This window comes from Podarcis erhardii, assembly GCF_964252035.2.
Source record: "Podarcis erhardii genome assembly, chromosome: Z".
NCBI classification, from domain to species: domain Eukaryota; kingdom Metazoa; phylum Chordata; class Lepidosauria; order Squamata; family Lacertidae; genus Podarcis; species Podarcis erhardii.
The window spans coordinates 11,027,916-11,050,276 of record NC_138504.1 but is presented as its reverse complement, the minus strand read 5'-3'; the positions used below and the strand labels follow the sequence as shown (position 1 = coordinate 11,050,276).

At 43.1% G+C, this 22,361-nt stretch overlaps 2 protein-coding genes and 1 long non-coding RNA gene across 9 annotated transcripts in view; all 3 read left to right on the top strand.

Moving 5' to 3' along the window:
* SEPTIN6 (septin 6) overlaps positions 1-8,356 on the top strand; it is a 49,301-nt gene extending 40,945 nt beyond the window's left edge. For 2 of the 6 annotated variants that reach the window (XM_081848105.1, XM_081848104.1), the window contains exon 10: positions 3,033-3,448. In XM_081848105.1, coding sequence (XP_081704231.1) covers positions 3,033-3,057 — 25 coding nt within the window. In that variant the 3' untranslated portion in view covers positions 3,058-3,448. Of the gene's footprint in view, positions 1-899; positions 2,983-3,032; positions 3,449-7,416 lie in introns of those variants that run through there. The other 4 variants (XM_081848107.1, XM_081848109.1, XM_081848106.1 and 1 more) reach the window with 4 other exon arrangements.
* LOC309334100 lies at positions 5,530-6,871 on the top strand. The gene is made up of 2 exons (XR_014152874.1): positions 5,530-5,591; positions 5,836-6,871. It is a non-coding gene; the product is annotated as an uncharacterized lncRNA (long non-coding RNA).
* Positions 8,357-12,554: 4,198 nt separating the features above from the next.
* NKRF (NFKB repressing factor) lies at positions 12,555-21,216 on the top strand. Of its 2 annotated transcripts, none has more exons than XM_081848423.1 (3): positions 12,555-13,123; positions 16,229-16,368; positions 17,840-21,216. In XM_081848423.1, exons 1-3 carry the CDS (start codon positions 12,828-12,830, stop codon positions 19,807-19,809), a joined length of 2,406 nt encoding a protein of 801 aa, XP_081704549.1. In that variant the 5' UTR covers positions 12,555-12,827; the 3' UTR covers positions 19,810-21,216. The 2 variants fall into 2 exon arrangements, with proteins under 2 accessions (XP_081704549.1, XP_081704550.1); XM_081848424.1 differs by lacking the exon at positions 12,555-13,123 and adding an exon at positions 15,417-15,543.
* The last annotated feature ends 1,145 nt before the right edge of the window (positions 21,217-22,361 follow it).

The window sequence follows — 22,361 nt, the reverse complement described above, 5'->3', positions numbered from 1 at the left end:
GCAAGACTGTGGCATGCTGGTCAGTGGCTCAAATAGGCCTTCTTCTTTCTTTCTTTTGTTCCTAAGACAATTTGCAAACATGCCCTTTCTGAATGGGAGCATTTGTCCTTGCCAAGTACAATAGCCAAAAATCCTGTTCAACGATTCACAAAACACTTTTCAGTATTGATTTGGCCTGAAAAGCCTTGCGTGGCTTCCTCATTTTTGCCAGAGCATAAACAATTTGCATCTAAGTGAACAACCCCACTGCAATCGGCTGAGAATTCAAAGGCTGCATTCATGCTACTGTGTCTTCAAGCATGTTTAAGTAAAATTAAAAACCATATTAATGTGTGTGTTTTCCCCCTCCCTTCTGTAAATGAGGGACCGGGGTGGGCAGTGCACAGCCACAGGCTACATAAATGTGGGCACCCAGATTCTTTGGTGTTGCATATATTTTGCTTGCATATTTGGAACCCCAGATTTAAACATCAGTTTTAAATATCTAGTCCACTTGACAATGTGATGTCAATATTTATGAGCTCAATGGCTCAGGAACCAGGCAGTTAAATACTGACTCAAATTCATTCTTTTCTGTTGATTTTTGCCTGTTATTGAAGCTGTTTCTTTATTTCCAAAGACAATTATTTAACATACAAACAATCTTGTTTAGATTATTCATGTTCAGTTTCAGAACATAAGTATCACAATTTATATAGCAATCATTGAAATTCACCATGTTGATGTAATAATGAGCAAATTGCATGTAATATCCATGCAAACGACCTCTGTGTCTCATTTGTTTCCACTGTGGCCAAAGTACAGTATGTTGCCCACCCCTGTTACAACCATATATATATTATTAACTTCCTTTTAATCCAGATAAACATTAATCCTTTTTCTTTTTTTTCCATTTTCAGTTCAGGTTTCCTGTAGATCCTATTCTTTTGCTCCAGAAGCGACCACCCCGCATTTTGAATTAACATGCAGTGCATTTCTTACCTACCTGCCCATCTCCTACCCACTGCACACACATCCCCCTTTTGCTTTTGTTTTGCTTTTTTCCTAAACACAAAAAGAGGCTGTTTTGGTGAAGAACCCTTTGGCAGTCACTTCTGTGGAGCTGATAAGAAAGGCTCTGAGTACTTTTCTGTCTTAGTCCGAAGCTTGCAGGACCGATGTCCTAAGACTTTCTTTGTCGGCATCTCATTAATGCATTGATGCGTGTTTCTGCATGATAGGGCAGCATGTTTGCTTTCTACTTGTTCTGCAATGCCTGAGCCCTGTTGCAGACTCTCTAAGAAAGGCAAAAAAAGAGAAAAAGTTGTGTGCAAAAGATTCCTTCTCCTACACCTCACCTTTTTAGCTGCATTTTGACAGTTGCAGAACTTGTCACAAAGGCCTGATGAAAAAAAGCCTCAGGGATGTGAGTCCACATCTGCACTATACATTTTAATCAGTATTATATGACTTTAAACGGGTTGTCTGATGGAACCCAAAGAGTTCATCATCATCCTGGGAAAATGTGACCCGCGGGGTGCTTCAAGGTTCTGTCCTTGGGCCTGTTGTTCACATCGAGAACTAGGCCAGGTAACATGTTTACTAACATGTTTACTAAGAAGTCCTGCTGAATTCAGTGGAACTCAGCTTCTTAGTAAGCATGGTTTGGATAGAATTATTTTATCTGAACAGAATTCCCACAGCTTTCTTTCTAGGGGTGTGGGAGGCCCTTTATACGAAGTCAGACTATATCCTAAACCTGTTCACTGGCAACCCTTTCATTTCAATAAAGCTTGCTTCAAATCTGGTATTGCCCTTAAATCTGATTAAATTTAAGTATTTCACCTTAAACATCAACTATATTTTAGAAATGTGACTTCTTCTCATGCTTTATGATTAGTTTGGAAAATGGTAAGTATTTTTCTTTCCCAAAAGTTAAAAAGAACCATATGTTCAATTAAAAAAAATATATCCTTCATTTTTACTAAAATTTATTGAGAGCTTTATTTTTATACTGGAAGGTTTTGTTTAGAAGTTTCACCCTTTGGGAAAAGGAAATCTGATTTGTTTTTTCAGAGCCTGCAGTCTTTTACATGTATTTCACTTTAATTTGGTGGGGAGAGTTACATTTTTAAAGTGAGAGTTCAAAGGGTTCAGATAATGGTGAAATACTAAAATCTGTCTAGTTTAAAGAAATATAATATGAGCTAATGAAGCAGAAAAATATAGCATAAGAATACTGAGAAAAAATTATGGTCTGGCTTAATATTCAATTCCCCCCCCCCCCGCCAAAAAAAATAATAATCCTGGAAACCATAGTTCTATATGGAATAGAGGTATTTGGAGGGGAAAGCCATTTTGGATTAGGTGGTATGCAACTGATGTAAGTTGATAGTGTAGATGTGACCTCATATGTGTCACTTTCAACACCAAAAAGAGCAGGTTGTCTTCCTTAAATGCACAAGTGAGGAAGCTTTCATGACAGCATTTCATCTCTGTTTTGGATTTGCAGCAACCCCAGCTGCCTGAGCACCTGTTTCTATTTGATGGCATCAGTTTCAGTTTCAGCAATGGAATCAGACTACTTGTGAGGGAGGGTGAGGTCCTTTAGCAGTAAAATACACTTGTGTCCCTTAGCTTTCTCCCTTAGGTATACCCCCCCACACACACACACCTCAGGATGCAAAAGTTGCCTATCCCTGAGACAAACAGCTAAAAGAAACTATAATCTGATTACAGTGTTTCTGTGTAGACTCCCCTTCTCCTGGAAACTTGCATGCACGACCCCATTATCCTTAATTGGATTTCTAGACAAACATGTACACTTAGAATCAGAGTATTAGTCTTGGATTACAAAGTACTTATTTAGAAGTGAAATCTTTGCACTGAAATCTTGAGGTCCCCTTAAATGTAACAAAATGTCTATCTTTGTGTTGCTTTGTTACAGTCTATATTTTTTATGGAAAACTTTTTTTAAAAGAATAAACTTCTTTCGTACAATAATTCTGGTTAATACTTTTTTTGTTTTTTGTTCTTTTGCCCTTCTTTTACAGTAACCCATGGCTGTGTACTGAGTAATTTCCCTTGAGTACATGGGGCTGGAATTGGACCTTCACTTATTTAATACGCTTCCGTTCAGCCATGGTCTTCTCATGATGCTTCCACCAATGTGTTAATCTAGATGCATATTCTACATTAATCAGTATCTGATTTATTTTTATTTTATTTTTGACTGTATAATGGTGTGTGTTTGTATACCATGTAAAGTAACACTATAGAGTTTGAAGACACTGTGGAATTTTTAGGATACCACCCTTGTTGATAAGCCCCCAGCCCAAAGGTACTAGCCTATTAAAAAACACATTTTTACTAGCATGTTGGAGGCTAGCTTCCACCCTCTGGCAGCTGGCTTGGCCTCTGTGCTGAGGGAAAAGTATTCTACCTTTCTTTGCCAGGCCATCCACTCAGATGAGTGGCTGTTCCAGGCTCAGTAATACAGCAGTGGTGGATTCCCTATGCACAATTGTCCTCTAACTTGCTTGTGCTCATAGTCATGTAGGACAGGGATGGAGAACCTGGGCAGCCTCCAGATGTTGCTGGACTCCCATTCCTATCAGCCCAGCCATAATGGCCAGTGGGTAGGAATGATGGGAGTTGAAGTTCAACAACTTCTGGTGGACCACAGCTTTCACATCCCTAATGAAAAGAGAACTTGCAGGTAGGGACTACAAGGACTACCTACTCCCACTTGAACCCACCTGACTATTAAGATTATCTTCTAAAGCCCTTCTTTCGGCCCCACCATCAAAGGTTAGCTAAAGGGTAGGGCCTTTCTGATTGTGGCTCCTTTCTCAACCCCAGTATTTGGAATCCTGTCTACAGGGAGGGTACACATGGTGCTAAATCTCAGTGTCTTTTCACTACCAGGTTGTACCCTTCCTTATTTGCTCAGGCTAGTAAGTCTGAGTCAGAGAAAGGCTGTGCCAATCACCTTCCAAGCTAGATATACTAGGAGCTGAACCTGGGACCTTTTGCATTAAAAGCTTATGCTCTACCATGGAGCCTGTATGGTTTTCCCCTAACGTCACCCTGCTGTACCCTTATATGCCAGCAGTGCAAGGCAGGAAAATTCATAGCAGTGTGATGTCAATACACAGGGCAACTTTTTTTGCTGCAAGAGATGAAAAACTCCAACATAGGACTACTGTCTGTTCTGGTAGTTCTTTTTTCTCATTACAAATAGATCCATTCTAGCCTATGCTGGGATTGAAGGAATGCCTCTGGCTTTGCTGGGTCCAAGAAGTAGCACCAGTACTGTAGAATTACTGCAACCCCACAATTGTGTGAAGGGATTCCAGCATCTCCCCTGCAAAAGTATACTGTCCTTGATTCCACTGAAATTAGAAATTAGCTTAAGATCTCTGAAGCGAGGCTTTCCCCAAGCTTCCCCAAACATGAGCCCTGAAACTCCACATTCTGCACAAATGTTTGTAAACAGACCTGCTGGAATGTGTCTTACTGTTTTTCCTGGCTGACCATGTCAGAAAACTGCCTTGAACACTCAGAAGCCTCCTGAGTGTGCTTCTTTCCAAAGGTGAGGAAACGCAAGTAATAGAAGCCATGCCTAAGGCAGCTTGGGGAATTGTGGTAACTTGAGTCTGAAGAAGAGGGAAGGGACAATATCCTGCATCTGTCAGAAAATGCCTTCTGTTTAAAGGCAGCATTGTCCATCAAACCAGGGGCCTTTGCATCCTGTGATCATCCAAGCTTTGACCTGCTAGTCTTGGCTCACCCCCAAAGTCTGCCAATGTGAACCTTGGTCGACTTGCCTTTGTATGCATGGATCAAGCCCTTGTTATGCCACACTATGCTTATTTAACTCATTACACCTCAGCTGGACCTTGTCCTGTTGTCAAGATGTTGCAAAGGCCCTGTTTGTAAATGTCTGAATCCAGCAGGTGACCCCCTATGTTCTTAACAAAAGTCCTTAGAATGTAGTACCTTCCAAATGTTTTTGACTCCAGCTTTCATCATCCCTGATCATTGGCTGTGCCAGCTGGAGCTGATGGGGGATTGTGGTCCAAAGCATCTGGAAGGCACAAGGTTAGCTGCCCCCATATTAGTCAAGTGTGTTGCCAGACCCGTTGCCCAGCCTTACTGTGGGACTTGAGCCCCAATTCATGCATTTGCCAGGGGCCAGCTCTGAACTAATGTGGTGACTGGGTGACACCAGAGCTCCTCCATTGCACCAATGGAGGAGAGTGTTCCATGCCAGTTGTGCAGACAGCCCTTGGGCCAATACCCTTTTTCTGGGGGTTAAGAAAAGCCCCATAAAGAGCACCTGTGATCAGCTGTACATGTGAATGTCGTGATTCACATGAGATGTCTTCTGAATGGTGTAGGAGCCTGTGCCATTTCTTCAGCATGCTATTTCAGGGTCTGCTGTTGGTGAATGTGTAAAGAGGAAGGGGAAAAGAGAAGGGCATGCTAAAGGGCCTGCTAAATTTATAGAGAGAGAGAGAGAGAGAGAGAGAGAGAGAGAGAGATAGGACATCACTAACTTTAGTTAAAGTTTGGAGTGGGGAGAACAGTTAAACATTGTTTATACAGTGGTACCTCGGGTTAAGTACTTAATTCGTTCCGGAGATCCGTTCTTAACCTGAAACTGTTCTCAAACTGAAGCACCACATTTGCTAATGGGGCCTCCCGCTGCTGCCACGCTGCCACTGTGCAATTTCTGTTCTCATCCTGAAGCAAAGTTCTTAACCTGAGGTAATATTTCTGGGTTAGCGGAGTCTGTAACCTGAAGTGTATGTAACCTGAAGTGTATGTAACCCGAGGTACCACTGTATACAGTAATGGTATCATCGTTATATGTGTCAGTATTTTTGGGGACATTTAGCTGGTCCCACCACTTGGAAAAACAGGTAAGGTAGAACCTGATGTGGTTAGCTTATTGGGATGTGATCCTCAACTGCTGTGTACTCAGAGACACAAGTGTGTTGCTCACACACAGCTATATATTTATGGGGCAGGCACCTAGCAAGATCAGAAGTTCCACAAAATTTTGAACAATAAGCATTTTAGAGAAGTTCTGTATGGATGTGCAGATGACCTAGAATATTAATTAATATTTGAAAGAAGGTTCCTTTCTTCATTGGCGAATCACAGGAGTTGCAAAGTTACCATTACTACCCTTAAGCCAGTTGTTGAAATACGTTTGATATTCTTCAAATTTGTTAGGAGATCTAAATGCAGCAGAAGGGTGCAACTCTTAACAAAAGACCCAGATTGTGACATGGTGAGGCCTCTTTCTGGTGGTTCAGATGAATGGAAGGGTTGAAATCAAGAGAGCACTCTTAACGGCATCAGTTGTTCCCCTGGTTAGGGGAACAAAATAAAACAAAAAATGAACCTGCAGCTGCAAGTGGCTGACTTGAGAAGTGATGTAACCCCCACAGTCAGGGTCAAAGGTAGGCCGATCCTGATCCATGGGTCACAACCAAGTTTAGGGAGGATTCCAGATATTTATTGTTGAACTTCAGCTTCTATTTCTATTTTTACTATTAGCCAAGCCTGTAGAGGCTGATAGTTGTAGTCCCACATAATCTTGAAGGCCACAGGTTCCTCTTCCCTGCTGTAGGAGAGTGCTCTTTTGCTGCTCCACAAAAACAAGGAAGGGCTGTGTCCATTGATTTTAGTTACATATCGATCTCTTCTTCCAAAAAAAGCTCAAAGCAACCTACTCATTTTACCCTCATGACAGCCTTGTGAGGTAGGACAGGCAACCGCAGAAGCCAGGTATCCTTTCAGAATGGAGATGCCATGGTGTGGGAGCGGTTTACGATTTCTTCCTCCATGAATCCATGTTCAAGTGCAGGGTGCCACTGACTGTGGCAGCGGGAGAAAGTGACAAAGAAACAGTGGGGCACTCTTGGCTTTATGCCCCTGCTTGTAGGCTTCACCTCAGAGGCATCTGGTTGCTGCCTCTTGGGAAGAGAAAGTTGCATTAGGTGCCCTGAGCCAAGGGGACCGCTGTTGTGCTGTTTCTTAACCATCCTATAAATGTTTGCACTGCACTGAAAAGCAAACCCTCTCTTTCCATATATACTTTATTGTGCTCCCATGCATTTTGTTAAAAGTGTGTTTACAGTCTAACTCTACTATAAGGTGTATCGTGCATTGTGTCCAAATATTTAACATGCTTGAACTCTTCTGATGCATCAATGCTGCTCTGTCTGGGGCCCCAATGGTAGCACGAGCATTGATCCATTCATCTGTCGTCTTGCTCTCTCTCTCAATTTAATTGTGTGTGGGATCTGTTTTTTCTCTGCTTGTTCTTTGAATGCTTCTTCCACCCCTCCTTGCATTTAATTGATGATCTGTGTTTTTTTCTCTCCCCCCCCCCCGCCTCTCTCTCTTGCTTTCTTTCTCTAGCTTTTTCTGATCTGTCTCCACCCGCTGCTCTATGTCTGATGGAGAAGATTTCCACTTGAGGAAGAGTTTAGGAATTCCCATCCTGTTTGGGAGGGGGAGGAATGAATAAGTCTTTGGATATCTGGAAAGACTTGGTTTTGTTTTCCCGTTTTTTTCTGATGTGCATGGGGTGTGTTTAAAGCTAAGGTGTTTTGTGGTTTTCGCTGCAAGACAGGGAGAATATTGGAAAGGCAAACATCTGTGTATCAGTTAAAAGCTTTGAGGAGCAACCTAAAGGTGGCAGGCAAATTATTGATGTAGCCAAGTGACACTGAGACAGATTTTTTTTTTTTAAAGCAAAGTATTTCCTTTCTATTTTGCCTCAATATAAATATGATGGGTGGTTTATAAGTATCTGTGGAAAAAAATGTGCTAATTCGTTGGTTTGCTTGGATTAAAAACTAAACAAAAACTTTAAAAATACAAGTTTTATGCAATGAACAGCAAACAGAGAAACACGCGACTTTGCTACCTCTTGAGGAATATTTAATTTTAACACTGAAGCAAAGGACAGTGTGGGAGGGGTTGGGGGGAAGTATATTTTTCATTGGGGTCATAGATAACCTCTGCCATTTCGGAAAAAAATAATAATCAGGTTGATTGAGTAATATTTCTCATTTAACTTTTTTTTTAAATTAAAAAAGGTCCACTAAAGTTTCCACAGACCCTAGTGGCTGAGGAAGGACTGTGAGCCAGAAAGCACACCATTTATACATTTTCACTACAAGGATAGCCTTAAGCAAACTACTTATTCTTCCATCCTCAGCTGTCCACCCTCCTCCAGTCTGAGAATAATCAAGCTTGCCCACCTTGCAGTAATGTTGTAAGGATTACCACGGTAAAATATGTGAAGTGTTTTCTGAACACTGGGGGAGGGGGAAGCATTTTAGTAAAGACTTAAGTATTATTAACCATGATTAATTTAATCCCCGTAGTTCAGCCCTTCCCAGATGTCTTCTGGGTTACAAACTGACTTTTCTATTGTCGATATCAAGGTTGTGGAGAAATTTGTTTGTAATTGGTCATCTGTTTCTTTAAAAGTTATCATGCAAGTCAAGTGTTAACTGCCCTTAATAATGCATTTTCCGAGCACTCTTGGAACTTTTCTGGAACGTTCACTGCATGGGGGTCTGTTTCCCAATACCTTGTTCTCTTGTCTTTTCTCTCTATTTTTTGTTTTTGGTCTCTCTACAAACAAGAATTGTGATTTGACAGCTGCACTCAGTATCTATTTACATGACCCACACGACAGAACCAGCACTGTTGAGCTTGATACCTTTCTAATGTTGTCAATTTTCAATAAAAAGTATCCCTCCCAAAAAATAGAAACATCTTTTCCCTGGTAATTATTTCTGGAATCCATTGAATGAATTGTGTTCACTGAGCTACAGTGTTTAATTTTATATCATTTTGTTGTAGTTTTTGATGCACACGTGGATTACATCACATGTGGGATCAGTCTACATTGTATTTGTATGCCAAATGTTATTGGGACTAAAACAGCAAAGAGTTTTAAAATACTTGCAAATGCATTATGGCTTGTTGTCAAAGATGGAGACGCTCTGGCCCTTCAGATGTTGCTGGATGAAGACTGTTTGCATCCCTCACCATTGGCTATGCCAAGCAGGGACTCATCTCAGCTGCAGTCCAACAGCATCTGAAGGGTACTCCAGGTACCCCTGCTATAATGTTTTGTGAATTCTAGTTCATTTCAGCAGATTTAGTCCATGAAATCATGTTCCATAATACAGTGGCACTTCGGTTTTCAAACATAATCCATTCCAGAAGACCATTCGAGTTCTGAAACATTCGAAAACCGAAATCTCAAAACAGAAGCCTCAAAACGGAAAACTCAGTACAGAAAACTCGATACAGAAGCTGCGTGGCATTTTTGACTTCCAAGGCTTGTTTGAAAACTGAAGCTCTTACGGTGTTTGAAATCCAAACTATTCAACAGAGACGTTCAAAAACTGAGGTACTTCTGTAAATTGGTTAGTTTTTTAAAGTGCTAAAAAACTCAATGGTTTGTTTGCTTCCCCGCTCCTCCACATGCAGCTGCTGGGTGACCTTGGGCTAGTCACACTTCTTTGAAGTTTCTCAGCCCCACTCACCTCACAGAGTGTTTGTTGTTGGGAAGCACGGGAGCTTGTTAGCCGCTTTGAGACTCCTTAAAAGGAGTGAAAGGCAGGATATCAAGTCCAAACTCCTCTTTTAGTGTCAGTCATATTTAGAGTAGACCTATTGAAATTAATGTGCATGAGTAACTTGAGGCCATTGATTTCAGCTGGTTGCTCTATGTAAAACTTGGTACAGGTGCTGTTTTGGCTGCCACAAGCATGATTACTGCTCTGGAAACTATTAGAGCTATTTAGAACTATTAGAACTATTTATTTGTTTCATCAGCTAGATTAGTTGATTTTTTAAAAAATAAAACAACCCTTTTTAATTGACCAAAAAGGCATTCCACATTTTAAAAAACATATTTAAAATGTTAATTTTAATAGGCATGGTTATAGTAACAGCAGGTGATAGGCACCATCTTAGAGAGGCATTCCCTTCTCCTTCACTCATGCAGAAGGGAATGCCTCTTCTAAGATAATTTTGACATATACATACAGCATCTTAAAAAGAAGCATGCTTGTCATCTTCAGAACTCCTGTTTGCAAATACTTTTTATTGTGTGATCAGCTTCAAAGTCTACTTGTCTTGCAGTGCAATCCCTAAACATGCTAATTTAAGAGGGTATGGTCTATTAAGTTCTGTAAGACTTATCTCTTAGTAAACATGCCTAAGGTTGTAGTGCAAGATTTATTTAAGTTGAATAACATCATTATTCATAATAACAAACCATTTGACTTGCCTACAATTTATTCTGTAATTTTATACAGAAACTATACAACTGTTCCCCACCAACTCACTCACCTACCCACGCACTCAGAAGTATGGTTGGCAGCAGTAATTAGGAATAACATAAGCCCAAGGTGTCTTGGAGATAGTCTTCTTTGATCATGTGCCTTGTTATAATCTGAAATTCACCAAGAGCCACCTGTGATTAACACTATCTGTGTATCATGTTCCAATATCAAAGGTGTGAAGAGAGCTGTTCTCAGTGGTTGCCTCCCAGTTTTGGTACTCCCCCTACAAACCCACCACAACACTTCAAGACAGATCATATTTCAGAAGTGTAGCAAGTTCTGCCAATCTAGGATGGGGGCAGATCAGGGTTTAGTTGGGAAGGGAGGGTGATACTTTGTGGAATTTTGACAAAAACAGGTGTCAGTATGATTTTGTTACCTATCTCAAGCTTTCAGCATTTCCTATAAATCTAAGTCAGTTGATGGATTGCAGATTTGAAATAAACACACTGAATAGCATCATGGGGCTTGAAACTGATGTAGAAATACCTTTATTAAAGCTGTTGCAAGGTAGCTTTTATCCATAACAAACAACACTCCCCAACCCAGAGATTAAATAAGCATACTGTACAAGCAAAGAGAGATGCGGGTAGCGCTGTGGGTTAAACCACAGAGCCTAGGACTTGCCGATTGGAAGGTCGGCGGTTCGAATCCCCACAACGGGGTGAGCTCCTGTTGCTCGATCCCTGCTCCTGCCAACCTAGCAGTTCGAAAGCACCTCAAAGTGCAAGTAGATAAATAGGTACCGCTCCAGCGGGAAGGTAAACAGCGTTTCCGTGCGCTGCTCTGGTTCGCCAGAAGCGGCTTAGTCATGGTGGCCACATAACCTGGAAGCTCTACGCCGGCTCCCTTGGCCAATGAAGCAAGATGAGCGCCACAACCCCAGAGTTGGTCATGACTGGACCTAATGGTCAGGGGTCCCTTTACCTTTACAAGCAAAGAACTTGCTGTATCTGTGCTTATTGTGCTCATTTGTGTTTATGCTCCTCCCTCCTGATGCTAAAGAACTGCTGAAGCTAAGATTATTGAAAGCTTGCTTTGTGCTACTCCAGGGGTAAGAAACCTTGAAGCAGTGGATTCAGATTACCATAAAGGAGATTCTGACTCAACATTAGGATGAACTTTCTGATGTTAAGAGCTGTTCAACAGTGGAAGGAACTACCGTATTTTTTGCACCATAACACTCACTTTTTTCCTCCTAGAAAGTAAGGGGAAATGTCTGTGCGTGTTATGGAGCGAATGCCTGCGGGTTGCGGGGGGGATCTGCTGCAGTCGTGAGCAGAGGATCCATGGTTCCCCTTCCTTCCCTCCTCCGTGGTTACAAAGCATGGAGCCACATGGATCCTCAGGATTTTTGCATTGGGCTACTCCAAACTCACTGTCAGATCACATGTCTGTGGCCACAGCATGAACCACAAAAATCATATATCCACTATTTCGTTTAGAATATTTTTTTTTTTTGTTTTCCTCCTCTAAAAACTACGTGCGTGTTATGGTATGGTGCGTGTTATAGAGCAAAAAATACATTGAAAGGTAGTGGACTCCCCTTCACCGGAGGTTTTAAATGGGTTGGAAAGCCACCCAGCAATTATTATTTAACTGTGATTCTTGCATTGCAGGGGGTGGACTAGATGATCCTTGGAATCCCTCCCAACACTAAAGTTGTGTGATTCTAGCTCAGAATAAAATATATGTCAACCATTGTCCTCATATGACTTGGGGGTAAACATATTCTTGATTCCAAATATGCATAGGTTTTAGAGAAGGACCATAACATTAAACGCATGCACAGAACTTCCTCACCAGCAAACATCTGTTGTCTTATTAGAATTGTAGAGTTGGAAGGGGTCACGATGGTCATCTAGTCGAACCCCTTATAATTCAGGAAACTCTCACCGAACGTGGGACTCGAACCCCAGACTCAAGAATGATTCCGTCCTCCTCGCCTTGCCGGCCGAAGCGCTCTCGCTCGCTTGCCTGGGCTCTTTTCCTCCCCACCTCCAGATGGCGCTGTGGGGGAAGCGGAGCGCGCTCCTTGCGGCCCTTCCATGCCGCGGCCCCCCCCTCACTCGCTCTCCCCTAGGCTCCCCCGCCTCCTCCGGAGATCTCGCGCGGCTCGAACGTTCCATCCCGCCCACGCGAGCAGCGTCTAACAAGCGGAAAAAAAAGAGTTGGAAAGCAGCGGGCTGGACCGGGGGAGGAGCTAGGAAGAAGCGCTCGCGCATGCTCACGAGAAGGAAAGAAGACAGAGGAGGGGTAAAGGGGAGCGCACTTGAAGGGAGAGAAGGAGCGGGGTCTCACGCACGTGTGAACGGACACGCTTGCTCTTCGCTCTCCTTTCCGGATCGGGGTTAGGCGGGATCGGTTCGCCGGGGAGCCCCGTCCTGAGTGCTGCCCTCCTTCCCGCTCGCCTCACGCCGGCGCCGGTTGGCCTTGGTGCCCGGACAAGGCCATCCCATGGCCGGCGGAGGGTGGACGTTGCCCGGCGGGGATTTCTTGTCGCCTCGGCCGCCTTCCTCTGCCCAGCCGGTGCCTCCTCAGCCGCCGCAGCCTCCTGCCGAGGGGTCAGCCGCTACTCCCCCCGAGGAGCCCGACCTGGAGCCTTGGCGCGAGAAGCAGGAGAGCGACCGGCACTGGGCGGTGCGAAGGCAGTTCCTTCTCCGCAACTTGCCGGACTACCCGGGAGACGTCTACTTCCAGAAGCTCCTGGCGCTCTCCCACGCCTGGGCCAACCATGTCTTCATGGGGTGCAGGTAAGGCGCGGGGCGCTTCTCTGCTTCTTTTCCCCACTTCAGCGATCGATCGCGCGCGCAATGACACGTGTGTGTGTGTGCGGGGGGGTAAACTGGTGGTGTGTACAGCCCTGGTGACACGTTGGGTGCGTATCGCAGTTAACGGAGGAGGAGGAGGGGGCTTGAGTTGTTAATAGAGGTCTGTTGATCTGCTGGGATATGTCAGCCGGTAGAGCATGAGACTGTTCATCTCAGGGTTGTGGGTTCGAGCCCTTGTGCTGGACAAAAGATTCCTTATTTGCAAGGGGTTGGGCTAGACAACCCTCAGGATCCTTTCCAACTCTACAACTCTGTGATCCCACCCACCCACGCACGCCTAGCCTTGAGCATACTTTCACTGATTCAGCCGTTAAGCTGTTTCCGGTTGTTTTGCTTAGGGACTCAGCGCAACTATTATACCGGTCCATGCAGCTCCATGCTGTCTTCTGTACTAACCGGCTGTCCAGGGTTTCAAGGAAAATAAACCTGGGAGATCTCCTGCCAACTGCTCTGCCACTGATTTGCAGCCCTTCCCTACAGTGGTTTTAGGTACAAAACGCTGCCTTGTCCAGCGCCAGCCACTGGTGTGCCTAGTTCAGAAGTTCACAAGAGGAAGATTTTCTTCTAATTCACAAGAGCAGTGGGGAATTTGTGCCTGCAACTTCCACCAGCTCCACTAAGCTTGGCCAGTTCTGTTATTATTAACCAGGGATGATGGGAGCTGGACTCCAGCAAGGTCTAAAGGGCCACTGGCTCTCCATCCCTAGGTATTATTAATTAATTAATTAATTAATTAATTGTTAATAAATAGCTACGCCGCTGCCCACTCCCCATCCTGTACAATGACTGGCAGTGGCTCTCAAGAATATCTGGCAGGGATCTCTCCCAGCCCTGTCTGGAGATGTCAAGAAATAAACCTGTGACCTCCATGCCAAGCAGATGCATGCTCTACCACTCACCTTTGACCCTTCCCCTTTCTCTTCCCATTACTCTCTGTTCACAAGTCATTTTCGTTTCCATGCAGTGATTATTCGTGTTTGGTATGTAATATTTTAGTCATGCTCTTCTAGCAGTTAAATACTACGGACAGTTTGCAAACAGAAAACCAGTAGCAGTGCAATCAACAAGGGCATGCTGCACTAAAACCACCCATTTAAAAACATCAACTGCACAGTAAATAAAATATTTTGGGAAAACAGCGGTAGAACTAACCATGAAAAGACTTATTGAATAAAAACTCTTTCACATTTGGTTCAAAAGGCAACAGAGAGGAAACTGGACAAATCTCTGCAGGAAGAATATTCCAAAGTTTCTTTTTGCAAGGGCAATTTGCAAAGCCCCCTATTCGCCCTGTTCTCCATATAAGGGTTCATCAGGAATAAGGAAGGGGTAGTACAACAATAGGTGGTGGTGCTAGCCTCCATCTCCCCAGCCCTCATGGGAGCACCTCATTGACATCTGTCTGATTGCCATTATAGAGCAGCAACAGAGGCTGAGAGCAATGCCAGTGGAAGGCAGAATATTAAAATTTCTGTTTAGCTTCTTTATTGACTCACAAAACAATTGCAAGTTCCCAACACCCTTGAGACTGTACAGGTCTTCTTCAAAAGAACATTGCTTATTGGCTTGGCATCACTGTCGTGGGTCAAAACCAGTCCTTGACAAATCTTCTATTTCATAAGCAATATTTCTCCAAATATTTTAAGGCCTTGTATATTTGTGAGGATCTTTAACAGTCTGCCATGTTCACTGTTGTACCCTGTTTGGGTTTGCTCTGGTAGGCAGCCCTCATTTCCTTAACTTTACTTCATTTTGAGCCAAATACCTTTATTTCTTCCCAGAATAACTATCACCCATTCTTCTCTCTCTCCCCCCCCCCCAAACAAGAAAGTTACAGGCAGATCAGAGGGCATGGAAGCCCTGTCTTTTTTACCACTGGGGCCACACTTGCACCATACATTGTGTCACTTTCAACAGCCATGGTTTCCCTCAAAGAATCCTGGGAACTGTAGTTTTCAGGGTTCTGAGAGTTGATAGGAGGCCCCTATTTCCCTCTGAGAGCCAAAGTTTACATAGTTCTATGGGAAGAGGGATTGTTTGTAGCTCTCAAAAGGAAATAGTATTCTCCTAACATCTCTCAGCCCCCTTAACAAATGACAATTCCCAGGATGCTTTGGGGAAGCCATGACTGTCTAAAGTGGTACAGTAGTGCTTTAAATGTATGGTGTGGCCTTTGCCATTATGACATAGCACCCACTGAAAACAGACCTTCAAGTATTCAGTGCAGTATTCCCTGTTTTGGCTACCAGCCTTTAAAAAAGTGCTGGTGGGGAAGAGGTTGCTTATGCTAAGAATCAAGCTGTCCTTGACCAGTGACTGCCTTACTCCATTCACTTAACTGGGTCAGAAATCAACAAGGTTTAGGAACATAGGAAAGAGTCTTGTACCAGGCCAGACTATTAGTCCTTCTAACTCAGCGTTGTCTGTTCTGTCACAACAGTTGCCCTCACAATGTCTGGGTTAGCATCCCATAGCATCCCTTGTGCCAAAGATCAACGCCAGCATATTCCTTTATCTTGTCCATTGTTTACATTTGAACTGGAGATAGTTGCCAGTTAGATATCATGATGGAAAGTTTTGCATCCACGGTTTTTTTTAGTATAGCTGTGAGTTTCCAGATAGTTTTCGTTTCGCCAAAAGCAGCTTACTCCAATCTGTGCCCCCCCCCCCCAGATGTTACTGGGCTCCCAACTCTCAAGAGCCCCAGCCAGGATACAACTTGGCAGGGATGATGGAGCTAGTGTCCAGCAATATATGGAGGGAGCCACATGGTTATTCCAAGCATAAACAGTACTGAGTTACCTGGATCTGTGGCCTGATTCTGAATAAAACAGCTTCCTGTGTTCCTGTATCTTGTATTATGTTTCGCTGGGCAAAGGTGTGAAAAGGTGTTGTAACCACACATCTCTTGGTCCAACAGGACACCCACTTAGGTAGTCCTCTGGTGGGCAGAGGTAGGATTAGAGCTGCAAGGAGGGTTTTTGTAATGGCAATCTATAACTTGAAGCTTCCTTTGCTTAAATGCAGGTATAGCCCTGAAGTTATGGAGAAAGTCCTCCATATGGCCGAAGGGATTGACATTGGCGAGATGCCGTCATTTGAATTGGTGCCTGATGCCAAGGCAACTAAAAGGCCACGCTCCCTGCCGGACTATTCTCCATCTCGTAGTGAGTGTCTCCATTTCCCTCCATTCCATTCACAGCAGAATTGGCTCTTTAATGACGATAAATGAATCAGCAATGTCAGGCATGAAAAGACCAAGGGCTGTATCTAATATTCTTTCTCCACTAGCCCAAGGCCTCATGCACTAGTGGACGAGTGAGTTTTAAATGTTGTGCAGCTGAGAAATCCAACGCTGCAACAGTTGCACCAGCACGGTGGTCTTCAGCCAATCTAGACCTGAGACCCACCTCTAAATCTCAACCAGCAACATGGGACCCACATTCAGATTTTCACTTTTGATTTATACTTAATTGTGCTAACATCTCAGCACACATCACACACTATTTTTTAAAAAAGCATGTGAGCCAATATTTAATATATCATCGGTCAAATTTTGTACGCTTTTAGTAGATGTGTCCTCTTTTATATTTTATCTTTACTCTATGGTTAACACTGAGCAAGAGGGCAAGTCATCATCACCATTATGTTTGTGTTATATTCCCCTCCAAAAGGCTTTCTGTCACTTTTTTAGCTTTCCATAACTTTTCTCTGTCAACTGCTGGTGCCTTTTTCTCTGCCTACCTTGCACTTTTGGACTCACATCACCCGTCTTGCCTCTGTTGTTCTCCTCTACACCTCCCTCCCTCTCTTTGCCTCCTCCTTGCACCCTCTCAGTCCTTTATCTCTTGTTATTTACTTTTGTCTTACCTTCTTTCTCAATGTTTTCTATCACTAGGTCTCTGCCTGTTTCCTCTTTCTCTCAGCTCATGCCTTCTTCCACATTTTCTTTACCTTCTCAAAAATTTATTTCCTTTCTCTCTCACCTTCTTTTGCTTCCCTTTTATCTGCTGGTATTACCTTTCTATGTCACCTTCACATTCCTTTTTTTAACTCTGCTCACTTCATTTCACCTCCTCTGCCCCTTTAATTCACCTCTCTGTAACTCTTCCCCCTCCTACTGTCAACAGCAAAACAGGATTTCTGTGGAAGGTTCATCACTGTCAGAAGCTAATATAGGCAACAGCAGTTCTTTGTTGCCCCATTGTTGGATTATTAAATTGATCCTCAGATACACCTCCACACTGCAACACTGCAACATATAGTTGTAGTTCCCAAACCAAAAGTGCTTCCTCTTTCAAATTGCAAAGTCTTGCCACTTTACAATTCCCCCCCCCCCACAAAGAAACTAAAAAAAAAAATGACTGACACTGGAATATTGAAGTTGCAGTCCTATGTATGCTTAATTGAGAATAAGTTCCATTAAATAAGTGGATCTTCTGAGGACTGTATGCGTTTTCAGCCATAGCTTTAATCACACAGCTATGGAATATAATATTTTGAAAATCTGCCTTCCACTTCTGCCCCCCCTCTCCGGCCCAAAGTTACAATTTCTCATGCCTGCAGAGAAAAGTTATATTTCACCCATGTTTCATTTTTCATTTTAAAAATCCTCTTTTAACTTCTTGCATTGTATAGGTCTCGAACCTCCAAGGAAGCAGACTGCCAAATACCATGTCAGGCCTCGTTTTGAACCTATACACTTTGTAGCCAGCAATACTCCAGATGAAGGAAAAAAGCCTGCTTCAGAAAATGAAGCAGAGGAGGCCAGTGAGAACATAACCCAGCAAATCCAAAACTACGCTGATCGGGTTTTCAGCAGCTTCAGTACCCAGGATGAGGACACACAGTTTTCCAGAACAGTAGGTTTAGGTTATGGAAGTACCCAGGGAAACCAGATGGAAGCTGAAGTGGTTTCCAAAAACGAAGACTCTTCTGCCAGTGGTGTTGCAGCAGATTTGTGGGGGCCTTCTCTTCTCCAGGCTGCCTCTGAAACATTTCCCAGATCGGTTATAGTAGCCAAGCAATATTTCATTAACAAACTTGGAGTGGCAGTCCGCAATAATCTTGCTAGCCCTGAAGCTAGTTGCGAGCCAGACAAAATTAACTACACTTTTCTGTTGACACGATCCATACAGGCTTGCAGGACAAACCCTGAGTATATTTATTCCCACTTGAAATATTTTTCCCCTGAGGACCTTCCCGATAACAAGAAGCTCCTAAAAGATGGTTTTGCTTGTGAGGTGAGGTGTCAGGATATATATTTGGCCACAGGTTATGCCGGCAGCAAAAATGGATCGAGGGACCGAGCGACGGAACTGGCAATGATTCTGTTGCAAAACCCTGTGGAGGTTAAGGTTGCCCAGCGAAAGTACAAGAACACCACCTTGGAGGATTTAGTGCTGTGTCAGAAGGGCAAATCTCCTCCTGAATTCCCCCCAGTGCTCAAGCATTCGGATGACACTGTCACTTCCATGAAAGAATGGTCACCTGGACAGCTGACCTTTAACCCCCAGCAGGGCTCCAGTTCAGCTAAACATTGGACTAACTTTGTCCTCACAGAAAACGCCAGTGATGCCATTGGGATTTTGAACAATTCAGCCTCCTTTAACAAAATGGCAATTGAATACAAATATGCCATGATGCCAAATAGATTGTGGCGCTGCTGTGTCTATTTGCAGGACCACTTTTTAGCTGAAGGGTATGGCACGAAAAAAACAAGCAAGCATGCTGCAGCAGACGAAGCGCTGAAAGTTCTCCAGAAGACCCAGTCCAGTACTGGGCCCACCAAAGCAGTCCAGGTTCGGAAATTTAGCGGGGCCACTCGTATTCCCCCCAAGAAGAAGAGTCTGAAGGAACTTGTTGTGTATGAGAACTCCATGAACCCTGTGTGCACCCTGAACGACACTGCTCAGTTCAACAAGATGACAGTGGAGTACATCTTTGAAAGGGTGATGGGGATCCGGTGGAAGTGCAAGGTGATGCTGGAAAAGGAATTAATCGCTGAAGCAATTGGGGTCAAGAAGAGTGTCAAGCACATGGCGGCAGAAGAGGCTGTCAGAGTCCTGAAAAGAACCCAACCAACAGTCATCAACAACCTGAAAAAAGGCACCGTCGAAGACGTCATCTCAAGGAACGAGATCTGCGGGCGTTCAGCAGAAGAAGCATCGAAGCAGCAGATCAAGGAAGACAACATTGGGAATCAGATTCTAAGGAAAATGGGCTGGACAGGCGGTGGCTTGGGGAAAAGTGGGGAAGGGATCCGAGAACCGATTGCCGTGAAGGAACAGTTCAAAAGGGAAGGGCTTGGGATGGACAATGAAAGGGGGTCAAAAATTGCAAAGAAAGATGTTGAACAGATCATCCAGAATTATGCCTTCTCGGACAGCAAAGTTGATCTGACGTTCTCAACAGAACTGACCAACGATGAGCGCAAACAGATTCATCAGATAGCCCAACAATATGGGCTTAAGAGTAAATCCCATGGACAGGGCCGTGATAGATTCTTAGTGGTTAGCCGAAAGAGGCGTAAAGAAGACTTGTTACACCAGCTAAAGCAAGATGGTCAGGTTGGCCATTATGAACTCATTATGCCACATGATAAATAAGGCTTGAGGGCCATCCATTTCTTCTGGGGATGTTCAGACTGAGGCTGAATTCTCCATTAAACCGAGCGAAAGTTGCACATGGTTGTGGGAATGATTGAAACCTGTTTTACTTGTTCATTAATTTTATAAAACTTTCTTAGGGAAAAAAATAAGAGCTTTATATAAGCAGTTTAACTGTTTTATGAAATCTCTTGGAAAAGGCTTGTTTCCTCCACATTTTCCTAGTTTTGTAATAGCAGGAACACTTGGTGTGACAGGGAAAGTTTGCACACCACTTTAAAGCAAAAGGGTAGGATGATTTCCTTCTCTATTTTTTGACTTAAAAAAAATAAAAAATAAAGAAGGTGGCAATATGTAGAAAACTATGTAAAGTTGGTATTAATAATAAATGGATTTTTATTTCTGGACATGCAAAGAATTGCATGTTTTGTATTTAAAATGTTGGATTTTATTATGGGAAGGATGGGGAACTTGCTTTTCAGTTTATTCAAAATGCAGCATCATTACAGTAATTAGTGATTTGGTTTACCCAAGACTGCCTTCTTCATTTGTACCCTAAAAGCCAAGGATGAGGAAGCTGTGGCTCTCCAGATGCTGCAGAATTACAACTACCACAATCTCTGGCCATTGGTTCATGCTGGCTGGGGCAGAGGGGAATTAGGAGCCGGTCACCATCTGGTCCACAGGTTCTCCATCCCTGATATAAACCCAGAATGGGAGATAGTCAGAAAAGCCCGAGTCTCAGATTTTTATTTAAAATCTATATTTATAAGCCAAAGTTCATAAGTGGCTGGGAGTTGTTTTAATTTTGAGTTGTTTTAATTTTAGTAGGAGCACAATGGCATAAAACTCCCACTGAAATCAGTGGGCCTTAAGTGTGTTCAACTGTGGCAAGTTGCATACGGTTTCTAAGATAGCTTTCAGAGTTTGAGGCAATGCCTTCTGCTTCCTCTTGGGGAAGACGCCTGAGGAGCATGTCACAGCTCTGTATGTGTGAGATTATGTAAACACACGCAAGCTAGTTCTAATTTTTGTTATTTCATAGAGCAGGGGATAGGGAACCCAGATGTTGTTAGACTTCAATTCCCAAGAGTCCTTGGGCGAAGAGAATTGTTGCCGTGCAAAATCTGGTTCAAGGCCACAGGTTCCCCACCTCCGTCATAAGAGCCAGAATCTGTAATTCTTTGACATAAAATTGATTTATTGTGGATGCTGCAGAACATACAAGGCTCTGGGTTTTGCCTCAAGTGGCCATGCTTTTGCTTTCCAAATCTGATGATGTTGGTGAATGAATTAAAGCGTTTTCTATCACCTTAACAGAAAGATGAACTCTGCTGGAGTGGATTTCTCCTACAATTATTGTTCAGTGAAGTATTTTAAAAAAAATAAACACTCTTGGGTCAGGTCCATTTGTTTCTATGTGTGCTGCTTCCACTTTTCATTTCCTTCCACTGCATTTTTTGTGTACATGTGCTCGTATAAAATATGGAGAGAAACAAGTAAAAGGTTCTCTCTGTAGGGCGTTTGATTAGTGTGTGCGTAATTCTCTTACTTCCCCTTATTTCCTATGCAAAAACTAAGCTTTTTTGAAGGCATACCTCCCTCCCAGTTCCAGGAGCTTTTAAATAAAATGCAGCCTTGTTAAGGATGCAAAAATCAACTACCTTTTCAATCTACTTGTCTTTCTGGGAACCGTCATCCATAGCTAGAAACAATAAGTAGAGGATGTCATGAGTAAATCTGGTTGATTTACTAAGCCTGTGTAACTTTGCTTTATGCATAAAAACAAGTTTAGCTTATGCACACAGATCATTGCAGGTGCCATCCAAGAAGAGGCACCCACTCCTCTTTATGGATGAGGGAAGGTGGAATACCTCTTCTGAGACTTATACTGAGAGTTTTAACCCATTGCTCAATTTAATCAGAAGCACCATTTCCATCAACAGGAAGGCTTTCAAAATTAACAAATTAGATATTACTGGGCTACCTGGGACCACCTTGAAGAATTAACTAATTATTTAATGGTTACTCTCTTGGACCTTTGCCACCTAGAAAAGGTACTGAAACATGTAACAACCCATAGCTTCTCTTGCCAATCATGAGAACTAAAAAAAGAGAGGTAATACTGGTGATAGCTAGCTACTGTGTGACAGCAAAATCTTTCCTAACTCAGAAGGGAACAGAAATAGTACTGCTAATACTACAAATGGTAGTTGATTTGATTGACATCCCATGTCCTTTTAAAATTTGGGGGGTGGCTATTGGCTTGTTTTGATTTTATTCTGTTAACTGCCCTGAGACCTCTGGGTATAGGGCGGTATATACAATCAATCAATCAATCAATCAATCAATCAATCATAGAGTAGGGGTGAGTGGGCAGCCCCCAACCCAGAGACCTGATCCAAACCCCCATATTTTTCAGGCTGTTCCAAGCCTCCCAGTAATTTTGGTAGTAGTGGCAAAAAGGAAGTAGGCAGCAATAAGGGAGGCAGAAAAGTTAAAATGTCACTGTCCAGCCCGGCAACTGGATGGCTGTACAAATTACCAGCTTC